Source organism: Alligator mississippiensis, chromosome 12 (genome assembly GCF_030867095.1).
Source record: "Alligator mississippiensis isolate rAllMis1 chromosome 12, rAllMis1, whole genome shotgun sequence".
Lineage (NCBI taxonomy): Eukaryota > Metazoa > Chordata > Crocodylia > Alligatoridae > Alligator > Alligator mississippiensis.
In genome coordinates, this window is record NC_081835.1 from 39,825,075 (window position 1) to 39,846,836 (window position 21,762).

The 21,762-nt window shown below is 50.3% G+C and overlaps 1 protein-coding gene across 6 annotated transcripts in view; it reads left to right on the top strand.

The window, feature by feature from the left end:
* The window catches only part of POC1A (POC1 centriolar protein A), a 146,283-nt gene that overhangs the window by 94,868 nt on the left and 29,653 nt on the right, over positions 1 to 21,762 (top strand). For 5 of the 6 annotated variants that reach the window (XR_009456123.1, XM_006278011.4, XM_019490017.2 and 2 more), the window contains exon 10: positions 4,699 to 4,839. Coding sequence is in view for 4 of the 6 variants with exons in the window: in XM_006278011.4 (XP_006278073.3) it covers positions 4,699 to 4,839 (141 nt within the window). In the remaining 2 variants the exon portion in view is untranslated. Of the gene's footprint in view, positions 1 to 4,698; positions 4,840 to 21,762 lie in introns of those variants that run through there. The other variant, XR_009456124.1, reaches the window with a different exon arrangement.

Below are 21,762 nucleotides of genomic sequence, written 5' to 3' on the forward strand. Positions count from 1 at the left end.
ACAGGGAGAATGGTCAATGTCAAGAAGACCTTTGATGCCCAAAGGAGGGTTATGGAACAGTAATGGAAAGACATTCCTGGACTGGTGTTGGCAATGTGCCTGCTGACTGGGACCTACTCCATGGGTAGGAGGAGTTCACAGAATGATATCTTGGGGAACATCAAATGGAATTAGGGTGAATTAGTGGGATTCGCAGTGCTGAATCCATTCTGAGGTTGAACTTTGGGGTCATGATAGCTTTGGGATTTACTGAAAGGTTCTGTCTATGAGATCCTCAATGGATTTTCCCCTATCTGGTCACAGTTCTCTTTTCAGGTGGTGGAGGATGGGAAGAGGACTGTAAGTAGCTTGTCCCCTGATCAGGATCCGCAATGGAAGACACTGGAAAGAAATCCCAAATTTTCTAGGATGTCTTCTACACGGACATCTACTGTTCCATGTCATGGAGTGCTGATGACAGGAGCTCTGTAGGGCAACTATAAATGCTCTTCTTTTGCTAGAGGAGATAGTGTCAAGGACTTTACTGCAAGGACCTTGTTAGGTTCTACTGCAGTATGGTTCAAATAAGCCTGTAGCAGCTATTCAGCAAATATAAACTTGGTATATGTAGCCTTTATTTATAGTATCAGCCAGATGATCAGAACTGGCTGACATCTGAGGTAGTGCACGGTTAAACGTAAATCCAAAGTGCATTTCTGTTCTACTCTTTTTATACATTAGAGGTGCTTATGTTAAGCATGCATCATTGCATATTATCGCTTGCTGACTTAATGATCTTTATAATTAGCCTTTATATCTATTATAGTCAATTTTGGTTGTATCATTTTATATACTTTCTTCATGTTCAATCATGTTTGGTACCATTCACCTTTACAGTGTACAGAGCATGTATTGTTTTAGGTTTGGTCATACCATCCGCTGTGCTCTTTACTACCACAGTTTGTACTGATCCTATCCATCTCAGGGTGTTCTTGAGTAGATCCCAAGTATTCTAATGCACTCTACTGTCCTTTACCTAATTTAGGACCTTCAAGCTTTTAACGTATGCTGGACTGCCTTATGGCTTACAGGTGGTCCTGCCCAAAGATCTAGCTTCCTTGGAAAAGCCAAGCCTGCCTTGGTGGGCCTTGGGGAAAGACTGTTGTGCCTGGCATGAGACCTGTGCAAGGTCTCTGGGACTTGGTATTGTTTTTGTTGTGAAAAATGCAAATTGAGGTTTTATATCTAGGTTTATCATATCATTGTTTTTTTTCACTTCTCACATGAGTGGTTGTGCAAGACCCTGGGGAGGCATGGTGATGCTAGCCATTCCTGACCTGACTAGTTGGCAGCAGTGGGAGAAGGATCGGGTTGTGCCCATAGTGATGTTTCCATCTGCTGTGGCCTTTTCTCCATAGTAGCTGAAGAAGGGCAGGGTATGGATTTGGAGGAAGTGCTGTGGATTTCTTGCTTCCTGAAAGACATAGAAGGGAATTTATCAGTGTTAATCCCTTAAAAAGCAAAAACAATTAAGTGCTAAACTGCTCATTAATGAATGATCTGATAACTGTAACTGAAGTCCAGAACCAGTCTGGAATGGGCAACAGAAGTTTCCAAAGAGATCCCTTTCGTTTCCCCAAAAGCTCAGTGTAATCATCCCTCCCCCTTTCAGCACACATTATTCTGTTGTCATTCAGGAGGTTGTTAATCTACCTGGCAACAGTCCCATGCATATATGCTAAAACTTAGCACACAGCTAGTATAACATTGCATACTGGCACCCCTCACAAATTCTGAGGACAAGGAGTCTCCTCTCTTGGGTAAGCCTCTTTACCTAGTCAGCACCGTACTTCCACACTGGTGGTTTACAAAGGGCATCTCAACCTAGAGTAATTCAAAGCAAATATTCCCCCTCTTCAGCTTCATGCACCCTGAAACCATGTCTTTCCTGGAGGAGAGGAAGGGGGTAAGAGGAAAAAAAGGAGAGGACATGTTTGGTATCATCCATGTCCCCAATAAATGATTACAGTGTTGGGACCCCATACCTCACAGGCAGATTTATGATCCTGGGGGAGGGTGGGTCTGTATGTGTGGGTGGGGTAGGAAACACCAGTACTCTTGCATTTAATGGTTAGGGCAAGAGCATGCTCAGCAGGAATAGAAGTGCAATTGGCAAGAATGTGGAGGGGGGATAGTTGACTGTGAGGACAAGGCAAGATCTTGTGTGAGGTTGTAGTGATGGGCTGGGCTGGTTCCTGTTGGTGGTGTTGGAGCTGCTATGTCAGGGTAAGCCTCCTGATCAGTGCTCTCAAGTTCTCTAAAGTTATCCTCTCTTTCCTGTACCTGCTTCTTAATCATGGTGGGAGCAGGAATTGGAAGATGCTTCTGCTTCTCTCCAACCTCTCTGAGACCTCAGTGGCCTTAGGTTTCACCCTAGAGTTGCCAACATAGCTGGTCTTTGAGTCATCCCCCACTGAAATCCATGACATCTCCCTGTAGTAAGTGTAAATACATTTCTAAATACCTGGGGTCTGACTGTCATTTCAGGCCTCTTTATATCACACTTCCAGAACCTTTGGACTGATACCCAGGAGAGCCCCAGTGACTTAAATTAAGCACTACACAAACACAGCAATCCCAGTGTATGATCAGGGGATTTATTTTGTAATGGGCTATAGTTGATAAGAACACATGCCACATTCTTAAAGAGCTCTCACAGTAAGTTAATTTCTATTTTCTACAGTTATGGTGTGTAACATTAGTATAGATCATCCCAAGAAGAGTTTTTAAAAATAATTACAGCATATGGTAAGACTTGATTTACTTATACAACATTGTTGTTTAATGTCTGTATGTGACTCACATCAGCCAAAGATATAACAATAAACACTCTTTGGAAAAAAAATAGTATTGTGCTTAGGAATTTGGACACATTCTAACTATAAATATGACGGCAACAGAATTTAGATTTATTTTTAAACACTCCAAAGTTGGTGGGTCTAGTTCTCTGCTGACTGTCGGTTCCTTATATTAGGATGTCTATACCTGCACTCTAACATGTTCTAATTAATCAAGGCTGCTCCACATGCTGATTAGAACATTCCAGCATCACATGTATGAGCCCCCATGGGTTTCAAAATAGTCACTGGGGCACTTTAACTAAAGCTCATTGAATGAGCTTTAATTAAAGCATCCCATAGCCATTTTTAAATGCTCAGGAGCTTAATACATGTGACACTGTCTGTAATGTTTTAATTGGAGCAGCTCTCCAGGAGCTGCTCTAATTAAAATGCCCCACCCTGAGCACATGTAAGGGTACCCTTAGTATCAAAATAGTGCTCTGAATAGGTAAATGCTTGTAGAAAATACCAGACAATTGATATTTGGATCCTGTGGAGGTCTGTCTGTATGAGATTTAGGTTCAAATCATGTACAATTCTATCAGTTTATATAGTGTAGCAATTATGCTAACATATTTAGTTAGCCTTTACATTTAAAAAACCCCCCACAACTTTATTCAATTTATACAGATGAGACCACTGCATTTATATCCAACAGGTAAATAAATTTGTCGTTTTTTTTCCCTAGATGAAATATCCTCTGGAGGGAGGGAGAGACAGTGAAGTTTTATTGTTTTTATTTTAAAGGAAAAGTGCTCCTGAATTAAGAGGGTTTTGTGTTTGTTTGGGATTTCTTTGGGGGGGAGGTTAATTAGCTAGTTCAGGACTAAATTTTCATGTTTGCATAGCTAGAACTTCAGAGTTAGACTTATTTTTGTAACCCACTTCTAGATCAAAGCAAAATTTAAAATGCCTGAGCTAAAACAAGAATATTTAACTTTAAAAGAGCATAGTAACACTTTTGTTTTTTTTCATCTGCTTTTGGTTAAGTTATAACCTGGCCATGTTACAGTTATTGCAACTAATACATATGAAGTGGAAAAGTTGGTTGACCTCTGCATTATTGGTATAGGTTTCTGTGTTTTTTAAAATGGTTTTGGACTAAAATTGTAGCAGATGCTTTTCAAAATAACTTGCCAATCTTTGTATAAGAACAGTTTTAACCTGGGTGTAACCAAAATTTGATTTTTCTATTTCCACATTCACTTTTGTCTTTCTGTACCACTTTTTGTCCAAATGTGCCAACGCTATCAGCAAACTTTAATTTGCACCTCAGAAACATATAGCAAAATTCTGGTGTTATTCCCCAGCTAGCTTAGGGACAAACTATAACAAGTGAAGATACCACTTTCCCAAAGGAAGGTAAAATAATGTCAGCATTGCCGATTGCCAGATGTTTGCTTTTGCTACAGTTCTGTCAGCTTCTTTCTTCTGTACAGCTTGGGTTATACTGCATACAATCTGAAAAGCGAAATACAGGCGTGTTGCAACTTACGCAGGGGTTAGGTTCCGAGGTCACTGCGTAAGGCGAAAATTGTGGCGACTGCTCCTGCCTCCAAAACCTCCCGCCGCCACCGCGGAGCCGTGCTTTGAGCTGTGTGGCTGGCGGCAGCGGTGCAGCGCAGGGTGGTGGGGAGGATGGCTGCGTGCCGCCGGGCCACCACCATGCTGCCAAAACCTGCCACTGCAAACTGAAGCCCTGCCCCCCCCACCCGTATAAAGTTGAATTCGCGCAAGTTAAATGTGCGTATGATGCAACTGTACCGTACTTTTCCTGTTTGCATTGTAATTTATAAATCTTGCTGCTTTGTTTTCACAGAAATCAGAAATGGTTTGTGGTGATCCTCCAAAGAAAATTAAAACTCAAGAATCTGCCAAGAACCAGCAGTGGCAAGAGGAAGGGAGTGGTCTTGCAAATACCCTTGAGCACATTGTGGGACAGTTAGATGTTCTAACCCAGGTATGAAATCCTTTTATAGCCTCACAATGATAATTGGCTATTTCTTGTCATTAAGTAAGTTGCAGTTGTTTTGAAATGGCTCCATAAAATAAAATAATAAAATCTGACTAAGCCTTTAAATCAGTAGTTCCATTGGCTATCTCAAGTCTAGCCTATTTTGCTTTTATTTTTTTTCTTCCATGTGCAGAGTATGTCTGCACAGCAATCTGCAGTATATTATAGGGATATGTGAGCTAGGTTGGGTATCTGAAGTCATCTAGCCACAACAGCACCCAAGAAGCAGGGCAGACCACTGCACATAGATGTATTAATGCATGCTGCACTGGTAAGACTGCTGCCAATGCTAAAGCTAAGTCATTTAAAGCAGTGGTTGGCAACCTTTGTAAGCCACAGGCCAGAACAACCCAGCTTCGATATAATGTCGGCTGGATGGCTTTTGTGGTGTGTCAACAGTGGGTGGGATGGTGGGGAGAGATGTTGCCTGCCCCTTGTGCCAGGCCCAGGGAATTAGGAGCTCTGCCTCCACTGCTGCAGTTTCTCCCAGCACCATGCTTCCCATCTGTAGCACAGGCATAGCTTCCTGCTGATGGGGAGCTGTGCTGGGGCTGGGCAGCTTCCAGTTGGTTCTGCACTACCTCCACTTTTCCTTGTCCCCATCTCCCACCAGTATAGTAGACTTAGCTAGAAGCAGCTTGGCCCCAACCCAGCTCCCCACTGGCTGGAAGCTGCATCCACACCGCAGGGAGAAGGGCACAGGTAAAGCCCTACAGCTGCACAGACTGTATCCAGCCCACGGGCCATATGTTGCTGACCCCTGATTTAAAGTAAAGTGAATAAGTGCTCCAGTCTTCAGAGTAAACAGTCCCTGTTCAAATCTCCCAGTTTCTACCACTTAGTTTTGTTTCCTGGCATTCCCTATGTCTCTAAGACAGGGGAGCTTAACCTCCAGCCCACAGGCCAAATCTGGCCCCTGGCACCATGTTATGCAGGCTGCAAAGCTCCCCATGGAGCCTGCAGGGAGCCCTGTGGACTATGGCCCTGAGTGCTAGACCGAGTGTGTAGAGAAGTGCAGGGCCTGACCCTGTGTGTGGGGGCAGTGCAGGGCCTCTGGAGCCTGATCCCAACCAGGTGGAGGCAGTGCAGGTCCCTGGGTCTTTATCCGATCATGTGGAGGCAGTGTCGGCCCTGATCTGGCTTGTAGACTGGTTCCGTGTCATTTATCTGGCCTGTGGGACCAAAACTGAGCACTGCTGCTTTAAAACATACTCCTCCCTTGCATATATATTCCCTACCCTTGCCCCATCTTTTTTTAGTATTATTTTTTTTCTGAACCACATCACTTTACCCAGAGCCAGAAGGTACAACTCTTGCCTCCACTACTTCAGTATACTACTTTAACCCAGCCACAACTATTTAACATAGTCTTAACATGCCATTTTCCTTGTTAACTTTGTTAAATACCACCAGTCGGAGGAGGCTGGGCCCAAGGAGGGGCCAGAAGGCTTTGTAAAATTCCACGGGCAGTTCATCAAGGCCCGGGGCCCTGCCCGAGGCAAGCCCCCCCACAGCAGCCTCGAGCTCTGCCAGGGAGAGTTCGCGCTCCAGGGCCTCGACCTGCGAAGCGCCGAGGCACGGCAGGTCCTTATGCAGCTGCTCAGCAGCCTCCGGACAAATGGGGTCAGCCGCAAACAAGTCCTGATAGAAGGCGACGGCATGCCCCCACACTTCGTCTGGGTCCGTGAGCAGCCATCCCTCCAGGGTCTTGAGATGGTCCAGTGTCTTTGCCGCAGCCCGCCGCCTCTCCAGCCCGAAGAAGAAGCCGGTTGGGGTGTTGGCCTCTGCCAGCTCCTGGCAGCGGGTACGTACCCGCAGGCCACGCCCTTCACCAGCTCCCGCAGGCATTTCTTGCAGGACCGGAGGCTCTTGAGGAGTGCCGCGTCGTTGCCCGCGTGGAGCAGGGCTGCCTCAAGCTCTGCCGTGTCCTCCTCCAGCTCTTGGGTGTGGCGGCGGATCTTGCCGCCAGTTGGGAATACTGCTGGCAGAATGCCTGGATCTGGATCCTCCCCATGTCCCACCACAGCCGCCAGGAGGAGTAGTTAGCTCGCGTAGCCTCCCAGCTCCTCCAGAGGTGGGCGAAGCAGTCCCTGAAGTGGGTGTCCTGCAGCAGGCTGATGTTGAGGCACCAGTACGGGGCCCACGTGCGTGCTCTGCCAGGCAGGTTCATTTTGCAGCAGACCAGGGCATGGTCCGAGAGGCCCGATGGGAGGATGCGGCTGCTGCGCAGTAATGGCAGATGGTGCTGGGCGATGTAGAGATGGTCGAGACGGGTCATGGTGATCCCACTGGTACTCATCTTTGCCCAGGTATATTGGCACGTGTCAGCGTGGAGGACCCGCTAGGCGTTGACGACATCTGCTGCCTCCAGCACAGTCCGCAGCTTGTGGGCCGAAGGCAGGTGTGGCTCTGGCCCTGTCTGGTCTAGCAATGCATCGATGGTGCAGTTGAAATCCCCGTCCACGAGGAGAAGGTCATTATTCTCACTGGCGTCACACAGGAGGTCACCCAGGGTCTTTAAGAAGGCTACCCTCTCTCTCTCGTCGGTGGGCACATAGATGTTGATGAGGAGCAAGCTCTGGTGTGCCAGGGTGACATGGATGGTCAGCAGCCAGCCAGGAACGACCTCTCGTGCCACCACTGAGTCATACTGCAGCTGCAGTGAGAGGAGGGTCGCCACTTCTGCGCTGAGGTTGGTGCCATGGCTCAGAAACAAGCGACCTCTCCAGGCAGCGTGCCAGTCAGCTTGAACGTGCACGTCACTGTGCGTCTCCTGGAGGAAGGCAATCACCAGCTGCTTCTGCCGCAAACCCTCCAGGACAGCTGTCCGCTTCACCGGGTCTCTGCAGCTGTTGGTGTTTAGTGAGGCAATTGTGGTAACAGCCATGAGAATAGAGAGGAAGGATAGGCAGGGTACAGGCAGGAGAGGAGGTGACAGAGCTGGGCAAAAGCCACAAAGACAGGGGAAGGCCTACCCTTGCCGTACCCTATTCCATGCACCTGCCTTGGCCCCACACCTCCCTCACCCAGGTCATCAGCTTCTCAAGCCGGAAGGCATGTTGACGCATGCCTGGGTCCCGGCGTGTGAGCCTCGCCGTGTCACTGGTGGCATGGACAAACTGCACGGGGTCCAGGCACCATTGCCGGATACTCTGTGCCACATTCCTCTGGCCCTTGGTCTGTTCTAAGAGGTTGAGGAGGCCTCCATAGCTGGGGGCCACCCAGGGGGGGTTCTCCAGCAGGAGCTGGATGTTGCTGACTGAGAACCGGTGGGGCTGTACTCTGAGAGGGGACCTCTCAGTGAGACCAGTGAAAGTGCCCGCAATGGCCAGGCTCCCTAGCAGGCCCCTCTCAGTATCTGGGTCGAGGACCATCTCTGGGAAATCGATCCCCATCCGCTTTGGGGGGCAAATGTTATCCCGCTCCCGGGGCCGCTTGTGGCACTCGGAGGGCAGGCACTCTATCTCCTCCTCATCAGCCTCGGTGGGCAGGGGAGCGGGCGGGGGGGGGGGAGTGACAGGACCCTCTGCTGTCTCCTGTGCCTGATGCTGGGGAGGCAGGCACTCTCTCCCTGCCTTGCCGCTCACAAGCTCCACAAGCTGGGAAGGAGGCAAAGTGTTGCCAGATGTTGCTGGGACACCCTCAGTCATGGCCTGAGGTGGCGGGGTTTCCAGGGGGGGACAGGCAAGGTGGGGTCAGATTCCCTGGCTACATTTTCCCTGGCACTGTCAGAGGCAGGCCCCAAAGGGGCACGCGCTCCTTTAGAAGCTCCTTTTTGCCTCTTGCTCTTGGCTTTCTTGGGAGCAGCTGGCACCTCCCCCGTAGGGGGTGGGCCAGGCTGCTTGGGGTTCACCACTTCCAGGTCCACTACCTCGACTGAGGCAGGGGTTGAGGGAGGTGGAGGGGAGGTCTCGGTTGCTCCACCTGACAGAGCCCCAGCACCTAAGACGCTAACCACCCCGGGTGGAACTAGGATAGGGAGGGACTGGGAGGACGTCCCAGCCCCTCCACCAGGTGAAACCCCCACACTGGGGGGGCAGCCCCATCCAGTGGGGGGAGGGGGGAGGGAGGCTGAGAGGGGGGCTACAGTGCTAGCGCCACCAGCTGTCCCAGAGGGGGCTGGGGCAGGAGGACCCCCCAGCCCCTCCACTGGGTGGGGCATCAGCCACGACAGGGGAGGGAGAAACCTGGGAGGACATTGCAGGCCCCCCCACCCCCGGGATGGAGCAGGGTTGGAAGGGGGCTTAGAGGATCCCCCAACCCCACCCTTCGATGAGGTTCCCACACCAGAGGTGGACGCGCCATCCCCCTATGTGGGTGTAGCAGCCAGTGATCTGACTGACTGCCCCAGTGGGCATTGGGCAGCCAGGTGGGAGCTGCTGCCGCAGCGGCTGCATGAATTCCCGACCTGGGAGAAGTGCACCACATAGGGCCTCCCATCCAACACAAAGTTCATGGAGAGAGGCAGTTTCTGGGTGCCACCCTTGAGGAGCATGAACGCCTGCCTCCGAAAGGACAGGACATGCCTGAGCCTGGGGTCCTTACTCCCCATGGTCAGCCTGCACCAGGGGCTGGTGAGGACACCATAGCGCTCAAGCACTTTGGTGAGGTCCTGGTCTGGCAGGTGTGGGGGAACGTTGGAAGCCACCACCCACACTGCCAGGGTCTCCAGGGACGTAACCAAGTAGTGGACGCCCGAGATTTCCAGCCCCGCTGCACACACCTCCCTCACCAGGCTGGGAGAGCTCAAGTATACGATGGGCACTGAGTTTACCCGGGAGGCATACCGGATGCTTCGACATTCCAGCAGGTCTGCCAGGGCTCTGGCGCAGTCCTCCACCCTGACGTGGAGAGGGGCATGCACCCACAGGCCATGGCTGAGGGGAAAGTCCTCAGAGACATCCCTGTGCCAAGTGCCCTGGCTGCTGGCAGCCATCCTGGGCAGGAGAGGGTTAACTCTCCCACAGAAGCTGCTACAGGAAAATGCCTCAGACTGAAGCTGGGGACTGGAAGAGGGCTGAAACAGCCCCAAAATCGGCCTTGGGAGGAGCAGAACAACCCTGCAGGGGCTGAAGGCAAGCCCTAAGGCAGGAGGATATGGCAGAGACCAAAGTAAGGGGCTCTGGAGGACAGAGGCAGCAGGAATCAAAGGGAGAACACATGCGGGGGCGGGGGAGGGGCAGAGGCAAATGAGGCTGCCAGAGCCCAGGGAAAAATGCTCAGCGGGGGAAAGGGGCAGAGAGGGGGTCCCCAAGCACAGGCTGGGGAGAGGCAAGGTTTGGGGGGGGTGGGGAGAGGAACAGGAGGGGCAGGGAGTGCGGGGGAACGCACAGAAGGGAACTGAGCTGCAGTAGCTCAGAAGGGCTTCACCTTTCCGCGGCCATCTGCTCTAGGTTCTCCTGGTGGCTGCTTAACCCCTGGTAGCTCCAGACAGCCTGCTACCTGCCCAGGTGCAGCCAGGAACTGGGAAGAAAACTAAGAAGGCTTCTTTCCCAGACCTGAGGAAGGGTACTTTGTGCTCACAAATTTGTCTAACATCTCTCTTAACTATACAGATATAAAAGATATTACAAAAAACTTACCACTTTCAAATGACCAGCACTTTGTCTCTTCTGCTGACTTGAAGCTGTATTGTCTGCTCACCAGATGTCAGTACCTTCTGTTTATTGGCTGTAGATTTATATATGAAGTGAAAATGCTATGACCTTATCACAGTAGTGTTAAAAGGGTCCTCAAGCCTCATCTAGTCCAGTCTCCTACTTGAAAGCAAGAATGCTACTTCTAAATTGTTCCTGACCCATTCTTATCCAACCTTTTTTGTGCCTTTATCAATTTTGTCTCTTATCTCTGGGCCCTCTCTAACTTCTCCACATCCTTCTTGAAATGAGAGACAGCAAGCTTGTTTTTATTCTAAGAGGTCTTTTCCTGACTGATACTAATTGATACCAGAAGTGATAAAGTTGTTAAGGGTATGAGGGCCTGCCAACATGACACACTTAAGTGGACTTTGTTTCAATTAAACACTTCTATTAATTGAAGTTTTATAAGAAGAGACTAGGGGGCCACTAAGTGCTGTGCTTAGCAATGACTAATACAGGTCAATTTGAGGGGACTGTGCTATTTCATTGCATGTCAGATAGCATTGTGTTATGATTTACTTTTGGTTTTTACTGTTCCTTTATAAATCAACATTATATTCCATTATAAATCAGTATTATTATACCCAATCTTGTGTTCTCCTGTCCTGGGCTTTTAAACATAATTTTTGGTGTTGGGGCTACCCTCTGCCTAATCCTATGCTGGGATCTGTTATGGGGTAACCCTGGGTTTGGGCTCAGGACCGAGGACTGTCTCCTGCTTCATACCAAGAATTCCGTATGGGTTATTCCAGGCCTGGGAACGGCCCCTTACCCAGTCCCAATGGCAGGGCAAGGCAAGGCAGCAAATATATCAGTGGCAGGGGGGCCCAATGTCTCCTGCCTGGTGCATTTTTAAATGTCTTGCCTTGCATCCCACATACAGGCTACAGAGCAAGGCTACAAACTGTTCTAGCCCCATGCCAACAATCAGTTGATTTTTGGTATTAAGATAGGGAAGCCCTGTTAACAATCAGCTGATTGTCAGCATCAGACTGGGCTGAACATTCCACATATTCAATTTAAGGCACCACACAAACAGGCCATAAAAGTTGTTTTACATTGTATGTGGAACATCTTCATGTCTGGTTTATTATTTTACGATGCTATGAATTAACTGAACATGTGGCATGTTGTAATTTATGGTGCAGTTAACACATTAATTATGCCATTAATATACCAACTGCCAGAGACTTAATGGTGCTCAAATTCCTTAAAGCTACCCAAGCTGGCAATGCCTCTTTTTAACAAAATGAATCCTTCATATAAGATAAAGGAAACCCAGCATTTAGGAGAAATGGGGGAGATTGTTCCTCAGGGTACTTATGTTCTTTTTTGCAGTTCAGCATCTTGGCTTTGCCCCCTTATGTAACCCTGCTTCCAGAGTTATTTAAGTGTTTAGGCAGGCATTTTTAGGCAGCAATTTGTAATGAAAAACTGTATCTGAATGTGTACATACAAAGAAGCAGTGCTAATATTAATCATGTTAATGGGGCAAAAATGATGCTTCCTTTGGATTAGCTTTCACGTGAAACCATTTTAATTTAGGTTATATATGCAATTAAAGCAGAATTGGCATTGATGTTTGCTTGTAATTTGTGCTATCTTGGATATATTCTTCTCAAGCACCAATTAGTTATTTTTCCCTGAAAGATTAGAAGAATAATGAATGTACATTTCAGGTATAATGAAACATTCTTAGATGTTATAATGAAACATTCTTAGATTTGTGCTAATATTACAAGGTTTGTGTACTTTGTCCTCATCTCAAACACCTGCATTTACCCTATTTATCTTACTATTAATACGTACCATTGGTATGTTAGCCTGAAAGCTACAGTGTTCCCCAGCCTGCCTTGTGGTTCTGCACAAGCTACAAAGTTTTCCATAACTTAAAAAGTGTCCTTACAGTTGTATGTGCTCAGTATATGAAAACGTCAGAAGGTTCTGGACAGTTTAAAGTTGTGACTCTCAGTGATGTAATGACCTAGTTTTTATTTTTGAGCATGCCCAGTTATATAACCGTTTGGCACCAGAAAGGTGATTGTCACCTCCTTGAAGGGGGTTTAGAATTTGATTGGGTGAGAGCTGTGTGTTTGATAATGACCCACGAGTGAGTGATTGGCTTCTAAAAGTGATTTGATTTGGGAGTTATAAGAGCATTTAGACCCAAGGTTAGGTGTTTGATTATGATTGTGCGTGACTGTAACAGGAGTTCTTCTCTGGGCTGATTTTACCTTTGGCACACCCACCTGTTTCTGGGCCAACCACCCGCTTTCCCACCTGCCACACCTTGTTATTAATTAATTATCTTAATTAGGCAGGAGGCTGCCCATTTCCTGCCCCAAAGCCAGGGGGCACTATCTGCGGCTCCATTCCTCCCCTACACCACAGCCCAAGCCTTGCAGATGGCATTCATAGTTCTTACAGTCACCAGCCCCACACTGGGCCCCAGACTTCTCTGATCAGGACCCCTCTAAGATCCCTCCATTCCAGCAGCCTACCCCACCTTCATTCAGGCTATCTAGGTCCCTGAAACTATTTTCCCCCCTCAGTTGTGGTCCCCTCGTGACCTTTGGCCATGCAGGCCCTGGCCTCACCTCCAAGACCAGCCGGAAACCCCAGGCCCTCCTAGCTCTGGGCATCCCTCCCGGTGGGCCCCTGGCCCTTTTGACCATTCTGGTCCTGGCCCCAGCATTGACCAGTCGAGGGTACTCTCTCTATCAGGTCTCTGAGTCTCTAACCCCACTCTATCTCCTGGGGTCTGCCCTCTGGGCTCTACTGGGGGGGGGGGCCCATCCGGTTGCGGGAGCCGTTAAGGCACCCCAACCCACCTTTCAGTGGGGTGGTAACTGGCTTGGCATTTCCTGGGGACTTCCATGCCACTAAGAGCCCCACCAGGCCACCCACTCCCAGCAGGGTGCAGTTTTAGGTTATGCCCAGGACCAGGAGCCTCCTAGCCATCCCCTACAGCTCCTCCCTTACCTCCAGTGTGATACAAGCAGCCTTGCAGCCAGCCAGGCAATGTGGCTGCCACAGTCAAGCACCTGCTGGCTGTTTGGCTCTGATCTTAACGTGGCAGGCACAAACAGTGCCCTGCCACAGTGCCGCTGGGGAGAGAGTCTGTGTGTGTGTTTGGCTGATTGAGTGAGAGATTGCTTGCTGCAGTGGAGTGTTGAGTTGATGCCAGAAGCTCCTCAAGCTCACAGCTGAGCACTTCAGGAAACATCTCATCTCAGTTGAGTCCTGATCCAGAGGAAACCAAGGCTGTTCCAAAAGATCCATATTGGCTGATCCAGAGGGAACCAGGGTTGTTCCAAGGATCTGCTATTAGGCCAGGGTAACTTCACCTACCCTTTGTTCCAGGAGGTCAAATACCCAAGAAAAGGGGAAAGGCTCCTGAGGGAGGTCAGAATATGAAGCTGCTTGCTTTTTCCTTATATGAAGTAAGTTTTGTGCGGGCCGGGAGCAGTCCAAGGCCCTTGGGGGTGCGCGGCGCGGGCTGTGGCCTGCAGCCCTGGCACACGGGTCGGGGAATGCAGGCCGGCGGACTAGAATTAGGCACGGACGCTTAGCGGTTGATTAAAGATTATTTTACTTACACCAAAGATGGTCGCGGTGCAGGCAGGAAAACTTGCTTGAGTTGCAGTTACAGACAGAAAAGAAGAGAAGCGGACAAGAGTTCCTTCCACGTGAACCTCTAGCCCAATCCGGTTGAAGGCTCTAAACATGCGAGCCCGTTGTGTCAACTGAAGAAAACAACTCAGAGAAAGAGCTCTGGATACACTCACACAAAGTTTGCTAGGCTCCGTGGAACTTGTGCGCAGGGAAGGGTACGTCGAAGGATCAGGCGGCGACGGGGAGAGGCCAGAGGTTGATCACCCCTATAGCCTTCTTGATATACGCGCTGGGTTCGATAGGCTCCGCAGCGCTTAGAGATCTTCACGAGACATGAAGTTCTCCTCCTCCATATGGTTGTGGAGTCCTCCAACTTGGGTGGAAACCGCTCAAGCCTCTTATACGGCTAGCAAGCCAATCGCTAGCCACCACGTGGGAATAATTTAGAACTGGCCAATAGTGGAACACAAATTTGCATGCGGGTGGCAGGAACTCCTTTGCACCGTGCATTTCTCTTTGCAACTAAGAAATGCACCCTGCAAAGAAAGCTCCGAGTGGCGGGAAATAATTTAGCAGTGCCGAAGCGCGTGCACACAAAATCACACCCTTGGGTTGTGACATCCCCCCTTGCTGAAGGCACAGCTGAATTATGCTACACGCTCGTCACTCGGGTGATCGAGAGCTCTTACCACGGGTCGCTGAACTAAATGGGTAAACACAAAATTCGCTAACATAAGAAGTTCGTCCTCTAGGGATTGAATCAAATTATAACCAGCACAAATACATATACACATGATCAGATTCATAACAAAGAACTGCACGATCAGGGCTTCAGTGGGCATCATGGCAAAGTCACGCGTCAAGCCCTCACTTCTTCTGATGATGTTATCCTTCTTGGGGCTTCTCTCCGCCACTCACTCTGAACTCCGGATCTGTGAACAAAACTTTCAGAAAATAAGTTAACGTATAACAAAATATTTACAAAGTTTTCATGGAACTACACTATCATTTCTAAAACATATAATACAGGTGTTTGCTACTTCGAACTACCCTCTCTTGCACACTCAACTAGATGAAATCGTTGAGGAGCCGTCGTCTAGTTCTTCTAGATAATGGAAACCTAACTCGTAGGCCAGTTGCCATTGGCCTGTGTCCCCTAAAATCCGAAGTTGCCGCTTATTGAGTCCAGAACGCTGTAGGAGAAATCCAAACATGTATCGCTCCTCTGGTGTTCTCTGTGGCAATGATGGAAGATCGGATTCACGGTGTCTTGCACCTTGAGCCTCGATCAGGTGTTGACGTTCCCGATCACTGGATAATCTTGGATCCATCAGGATACGCAGCCGTGACAACTGACGAAGGAGGTTACTCACAGGCTGGTTCACCATTGGGTTGAGCAGAATCCAGAGCACGACGATGTTCTTTCGCCCATAAACCTCAAAACAACTATCTATGCTGTGAACGGTCACTGGAATGGTTCCAGGATCTCGTAGATGACGGTGAGGCCATGGTCTTATTCGTTGGAGTGATGTCAGTCCCAGCGTACATGCTCTGGGGTTCCAGGCACAGTACAAGACTCCGATGATTGCTAGCGTGAGTTGTTCTGTGCCGGTATGTTCTGGCCGTCCGTCATGCCATGCATGGGCTTTTAGACCGATCAGTCCTGCAACAAGCGCTGGCAGTGGAATAGGCCAGTGAACATTGAATGCCACCATGTCGATGTCAGTGACATGTCCTCTACTCCACGAAGCTTGTCTGACCAAGAAGCTTGCTTCTTCCTGGTTCAGCAGGTCGGATCCAAGTTCCGCGACCAAACTTCCCAACCACACAGCTAGAGTTTCTTCAGGTTGGATTCTTGATTCTCTACACAACTCCTGCAATTCAGTTCTAGTGCGAGCATAGTAGGCAGTAGCAACTCGGTTAGTTGTTGTTACAGGCTGAACTACTGCTGCGGGAGTCATTGCTGCTGTTATTACTTCAGGCAGGAGGGGCGGATGCATTCCTCCGCTCGACTCCCTTCCGTCGGCATGAAGGCGTGGTCGCCGGAAGCGACGCTGTGTTGGTGGGCGGGATTGCTGGAAGCGACGCTGCGTCGGTGGGCAGGGTCGCTGGCCGAACTCTCGCGGGTTCCTCCGAAGCTCCACCCTTCTTTTCCGGTTCTTCCATGCTGTCTCCCTCTTGCTCAGCACCATCTTGTCATGGCGTTTCAGGATTCTCTTTCGCAGCCGCTTCTTTGATCGCTTGAACGGCCATATGCAGCTGGGCTTTCAAACTTAAATTCTTTTGCATTAAATCAGTTATAGTGCGAAAAGTTGCAGTTAGCACCCCCCCTTGTCGTATTGTGGGGCCAACCTCTCATCCGCGGTGCGTTCCTCCGTCTCCAGATCTTCACGGAGCTCGGATTGAGGCTCGCGACCCCTTAATCTAGACGCCAGCATAAAGGGGGCAAACTGGTCGATCGGCACCGGTTCTTCACTCTCCCGAGCACATCTTAGGCAACAGGCACGCTCCCGGGTGAGGGTCGGGTTTACTGCGCCTGCCGGGCTGACTCTGGCGAGGGACACAGTGTTGAGGGGCCTGAACAGGACCCGCTCATCGCTCATTATACACCCGAATACTGCGGGGTGCAGATACACTTCCCTCTCTTTCGGGGCTCCGTCTTCGGAAGCTCCCTCTTCTCCCTTCAGTGAAAGGCGTCCGCTGATAAACCTCTCACCCGTTCCGCCTGCCTGGTGGTAAGCGATATGTGCCTCCAGTTCCATAAAGTTTTCCACTGCGCCAAGGGCAGTTCTTAACTAATTCTAGCTCCAGTGTGCTTTCCCCTGATCCCATCCTCGTCACCATGTGTGGGCCAGGAGCGGTCCGAAGCCCTCGGGGGTGCGCGGCGCGGGCTGTGGCCAGCAGCCCTGGCATGCGGATCGGGGAATGCAGGCCGGCGGACTAGAATTAGGCACGGACGCTTAGCGGTTGATTAAAGATTATTTTACTTACACCAAAGATGGTCGCGGTGCAGGCAGGAAAACTTGCTTGAGTTGCAGTTACAGACAGAAAAGAAGAGAAGCGGACAAGAGTTCCTTCCACGCGAACCTCTAGCCCAATCCGGTTGAAGGCTCTAAACACATGAGCCCGTCGTGTCAACCGAAGAAAACAACTCGGAGAAAGAGCTCTGGATACACTCACATGAAGTTTGCTAGGCTCCGTGGAACTTGCGCGCAGGGAAGGGTACGTTGAAGGATCAGGCTGCGACGGGGAGAGGCCAGAGGTTGATCACCCCTATAGCCTTCTTGATATACGCGCTGGGTTCGATAGGCTCCGCAGCGCTTAGAGATCTTCACGAGACGTGAAGTTCTCCTCCTCCAGATGGTTGTGGAGTCCTCCAACTTGGGTGGAAACCGCTCAAGCCTCTTATACGGCTAGCAAGCCAATCGCTAGCCGCCACGTGGGAATAATTTAGAACTGGCCAATAGTGGGACACAAATTTGGATGCAGGTGGCGGGAATTCCTTTGCACCGTGCATTTCTCTTTGCAACTAAGAAATGCACCCTGCAAAGAAAGCTCCAAGTGGCAGGAAATAATTTAGCAGTGCCGAAGCACACACGCACAAAATCACACCCTTGGGTTGTGACAAGTTTGTGGTTAAGGTAACTGTGTCTGTCACTTTTACATTTTAAGAAACTTTTCTGAAGCTGTTTTTAGAAATTATAACTTCATCTAGAGGACATAGGCACATTTTTTTATGATTCCTAACCCTCCCTTTTGAAGATACAATAGCTTTTGAGTTCAGATTTGTTCAGGATACTTCATGTTTTGCATTTTATACAATGCTTTGAACGGTATCCATATAGCACCTCTTTTCTAAAATTGATTCTTCCAAAATATGCTTGTTTTGACTTCCGTATCTTATTCAATGGAATTCCTTCTAACACTGCTTAAATAAATCTTGATCAAGTGTTGTTATATTCTCTCTCCATAATGCTATCCAAAGGTTTGCTACTGAAAAATGCTGAATGCTTTGAGGTACTGAGAACCTTCAAGTTCTGTTCTTTTTCATTGTAGAGAAGAATCACTTGGCACCTTTCTGAACGTATCTGCAGAAGAGTTTTCTTCTGCACCCAGAGCGAAAGTCTAAATATATAGTTTTGTATACCTTGTATAAACAGGCATACAGTAGCTATTAGGGTTGTATTAGCTTCAGTAGCCGATTTGATTCCGAAGAGATTCGGCCTGATTTGGTGGCTGAATCTCCAAATCGAATCAGGAGATGAATTAAAAGGTCCAAATAAAATTGGAAACCTCCAAATCAATTAGGAGAAGGTTCGGTGCCACATTGGAGGTTTGGCCATAGACTAAACAGGCAGCAGTCCTCACCATTCTGGACACAGCTGCCTGCAGCTGGTAAATCTGTTGTGGTGGCAGAGGGGGGAGGGAAAGAGTTGGGGGGAAGGAGGGATTGGAGCTGGGGCTGAGACAGGCTGCCCAGCCGGGGTGGAGGGGTGCAGAACTTGGGGAGGGAGGCAGGGGATGTGGGTGCAGCAGCGCTGGGAGCGGGGGCTAATTCCCTGCTGCCACTTGCCCAGCCAGGGAACAGGGTGGGAGGAGTGATGTGGGCATGGCTCGCTCCGGGCAGAAGGGAGCAAGCAGCAGAGAGGCATAGCCCATGCTCCCAGCGCTGCCACACACGCATTCCCTCCCCCCCCGCCCGCCCTGACTGGGCAAGCGGCGGCAGCACCCACATCCCACGCCCCCCCATCCTGGCTGGGCAAGCAACAGCAGTGTCCTCATCCCATGCACCCTCCCTTCCCCGGCTGGGCAAGCAGCCAGGAGGTGGGGCGCAGGATGCGGGAACTGCTACCACTTGTCCAGCTGGGGGGGGGGGGGGGGCACTGCCGCCACTTGCAAAGCCAGAACCGGGGGTGCGGAATATGGGAATATGGGCACTGCTGCCTCTTGCCCAGCTGAGGCAGGGGGGGCACAGATTGCAGGTGCGGCAGTGCTGTGAGTGGGGGCTATGCCCTGCTGCCACTTGCCCCCTTCCACTTGGAGCGAGCTGCGCCTACATTGCTCCCCCACCCTCCCCTCCGCCCCGGCTGGGCAAGTGACAGCAGGGCATAGCCCCTGCTCCCAGCGCTGCCGCGCCTGCATCCTGCAGTTGTGTTGTCCTACGAGCTGAATCCTGCCTCATGGCCAGGTCCTCCCCGCCTGAATCTTTCCTCCCCCGGGTGGGTCCCCCTAACCGCCCTGACTGTGAAGTAGTGCCTTCGGATGTCTAGTCTAAACCTACTCTAACAATTTGTGGCCATTATTCTTTGTTACCCTGGGGGGCTCTAGGGGGAACAGGGTCTCTCCCAAACCCTGCTGGTCCCCCTTGGTGAGTTTATAGACAGCCAGCAGGTCCCCCCTCAGCCTCCTCTTGCGAAGGCTGAACAGGTTAAGGTCCCATAGCCTCTCTTCGTAGGGTCTGCCCTGTTGTCCCTGGATCACACGGGTGGCCCTCCTCTGGACCCTCTCAATGCTGTCCACATCCCTTCTGAAGTGCAGCACCCAGAACTGAACACAGTACTCCAGCTGCAGCCTGACCAGTTTCGCATAGAGGGGGAGGATCACCTCCTTGGCCCTACTTGAGATGCATCTGTGGATGCACGACAAGGTACGGTTAGCCCTACTGACCGTGACCTTGCATTGTAGGCCCATGTTCATCTTGGAGTCAGTAATGACTCCAAGCTCTCTTTCTGCCACCGTGCTCTCAAGAAGGGAGTTTCCCAGCTTACAAGTGTGCTGCTGGTTCCCACTGCCCAAGTGCAGCACCCTGTGCTTGCCAGTATTGAAACCCATCCTATTTTCATTAGTCCACCCCTGTAACCTGGCCAGGTCCTGCTGTAATCTGTCCTTCCCTACTAGCGTGCCCACCTCACCCCAAATCTTGGTATCATCAGCAAATTTAAACAGGCTGCTTTTTACCCCGTCGTCCAAGTCACTAATAAAGAAATTGAACAGTGAGGGCCCAAGGACAGCCCTGGGGGACTCCACTGCCCACTTCCCTCCAGGTCGAAAAAGACCCATCCACCACTACCCTCTGAGTACAACCCTTCAGCCAATTTGCAATCCATCTGACTGTGTAGGCATCAATGCCACAGTCACCTAATTTTTTGATGAGAATGGGGTGGGAGACAGTATCAAATGCCTTCCTGAAGTCCAGAAAGACTACATCCACCGCAACACCTGCGTCCAATGCTTTGTGACCTGATCGTAGAAGGCAGTCAGGTTGGTCTGACAGGAACTGGCCCTAATGAAACTGTGCTGGTTGCCCTTGTGCATCATCTCTGCTGCTGGCCCATCACAGATGTGCTCCTTGATGATTGTCTCAAAGAGTTTCCCCAGGATTGAAGTAAGACTAATGGGCCTATAGTTGCCCGGGTCCTCCCTCTTCCCTTTTTTTGAAGATGGGGACCGTGTTGGCTTTCTTCCAGTCATCTGGCACCTGGCCAGAGCACCACGAGTGCTCGTAAAGCCGTGCCAGGGGCCCCGCAATAACCCCTGCCAAGTCCCTCAACGCCCTGGGGTGGAGAGCATCTGGACCTGCTGATTTGAACACATCCAGCCCCTCCAGAAGCTCTCTAACCTGGTCCTCCCTGACCTTAGGCCTGGCAGCATTTTTCCCATTTTTCTGGAATCCTGGTGGGGGAGTCCCGGTCCCTGCACAGGAAAATGGAGGCAAGTAATTTGTTAAAGAGGTCTGCTTTCTCCTCTGGTGCAGCCACCAGCTTGCCCAGCATATCCTGCAGGGGCCCCACATTACCCAGTGCCTTCTTCATTCTCCCTATATATTTAAAAAAGGACTTTTTATTATCTTTGATCCTTGATGCTAGCCCTAGCTCCGTATCTGCCTTAGTTTTTCTAACAGCCCCCCTACAGACCCAAGCGGTGGAGGTGTACTCCTCTTTGGTGATAGCCCCTCCCTTCCACAGGGTGTACGCCTCCTTTTTGGCAATCAGGCATTCACAAATGCCCTTGGTGAGCAGGAGGGGCTTTTGAGCACTCTTGCCCCCCTTGCTTCTTGTTGGGATTGTCACTCCTTGGGCTCTGAGTATCGTCTCCTTAAGGAACGACCACTCATCTTGGGCACTGAGTTCCCCTACTCTCAAGGACCCCAGCACCTCTCCCACTAATCTCAACTCGTTGAAGTTATCCCTCTTAATGTCTAGGGCTGCTGACTTGCTGCAGGCCCTTGGCACCCTGCGCTGGATGGTGAATTCCAGCAAGCGATGATAGATATCGCCCAGGTGGTCGAGGACCTGGAGCCCTCTTACCAGGTTGTTGCCTGTGGCCAGGACCAGGTCCAGCAGGGCATTCCCCCTGGTGGGACTGTGCACCTCCTGGGTTAAGTGAAGATCCTGTATCTCGGCCAGGAACCTCCATGAGCGGTCTGACCTGGCTGACTGCTCCTCCCAGCAGGTGTCCGGGTAATTTAGATCACGCATGACAACTACATCCCTTGCCTTAAGTGCCTCTGCAAGCTGACCTGAGAATTCGTAGTCCAGCTCTTCACCTTGGCTGGGAGGTCTGTAGTAGACCCCCACTGTTAAGTCCCTTTCCCCACGACCCCCCTGTATCCTGA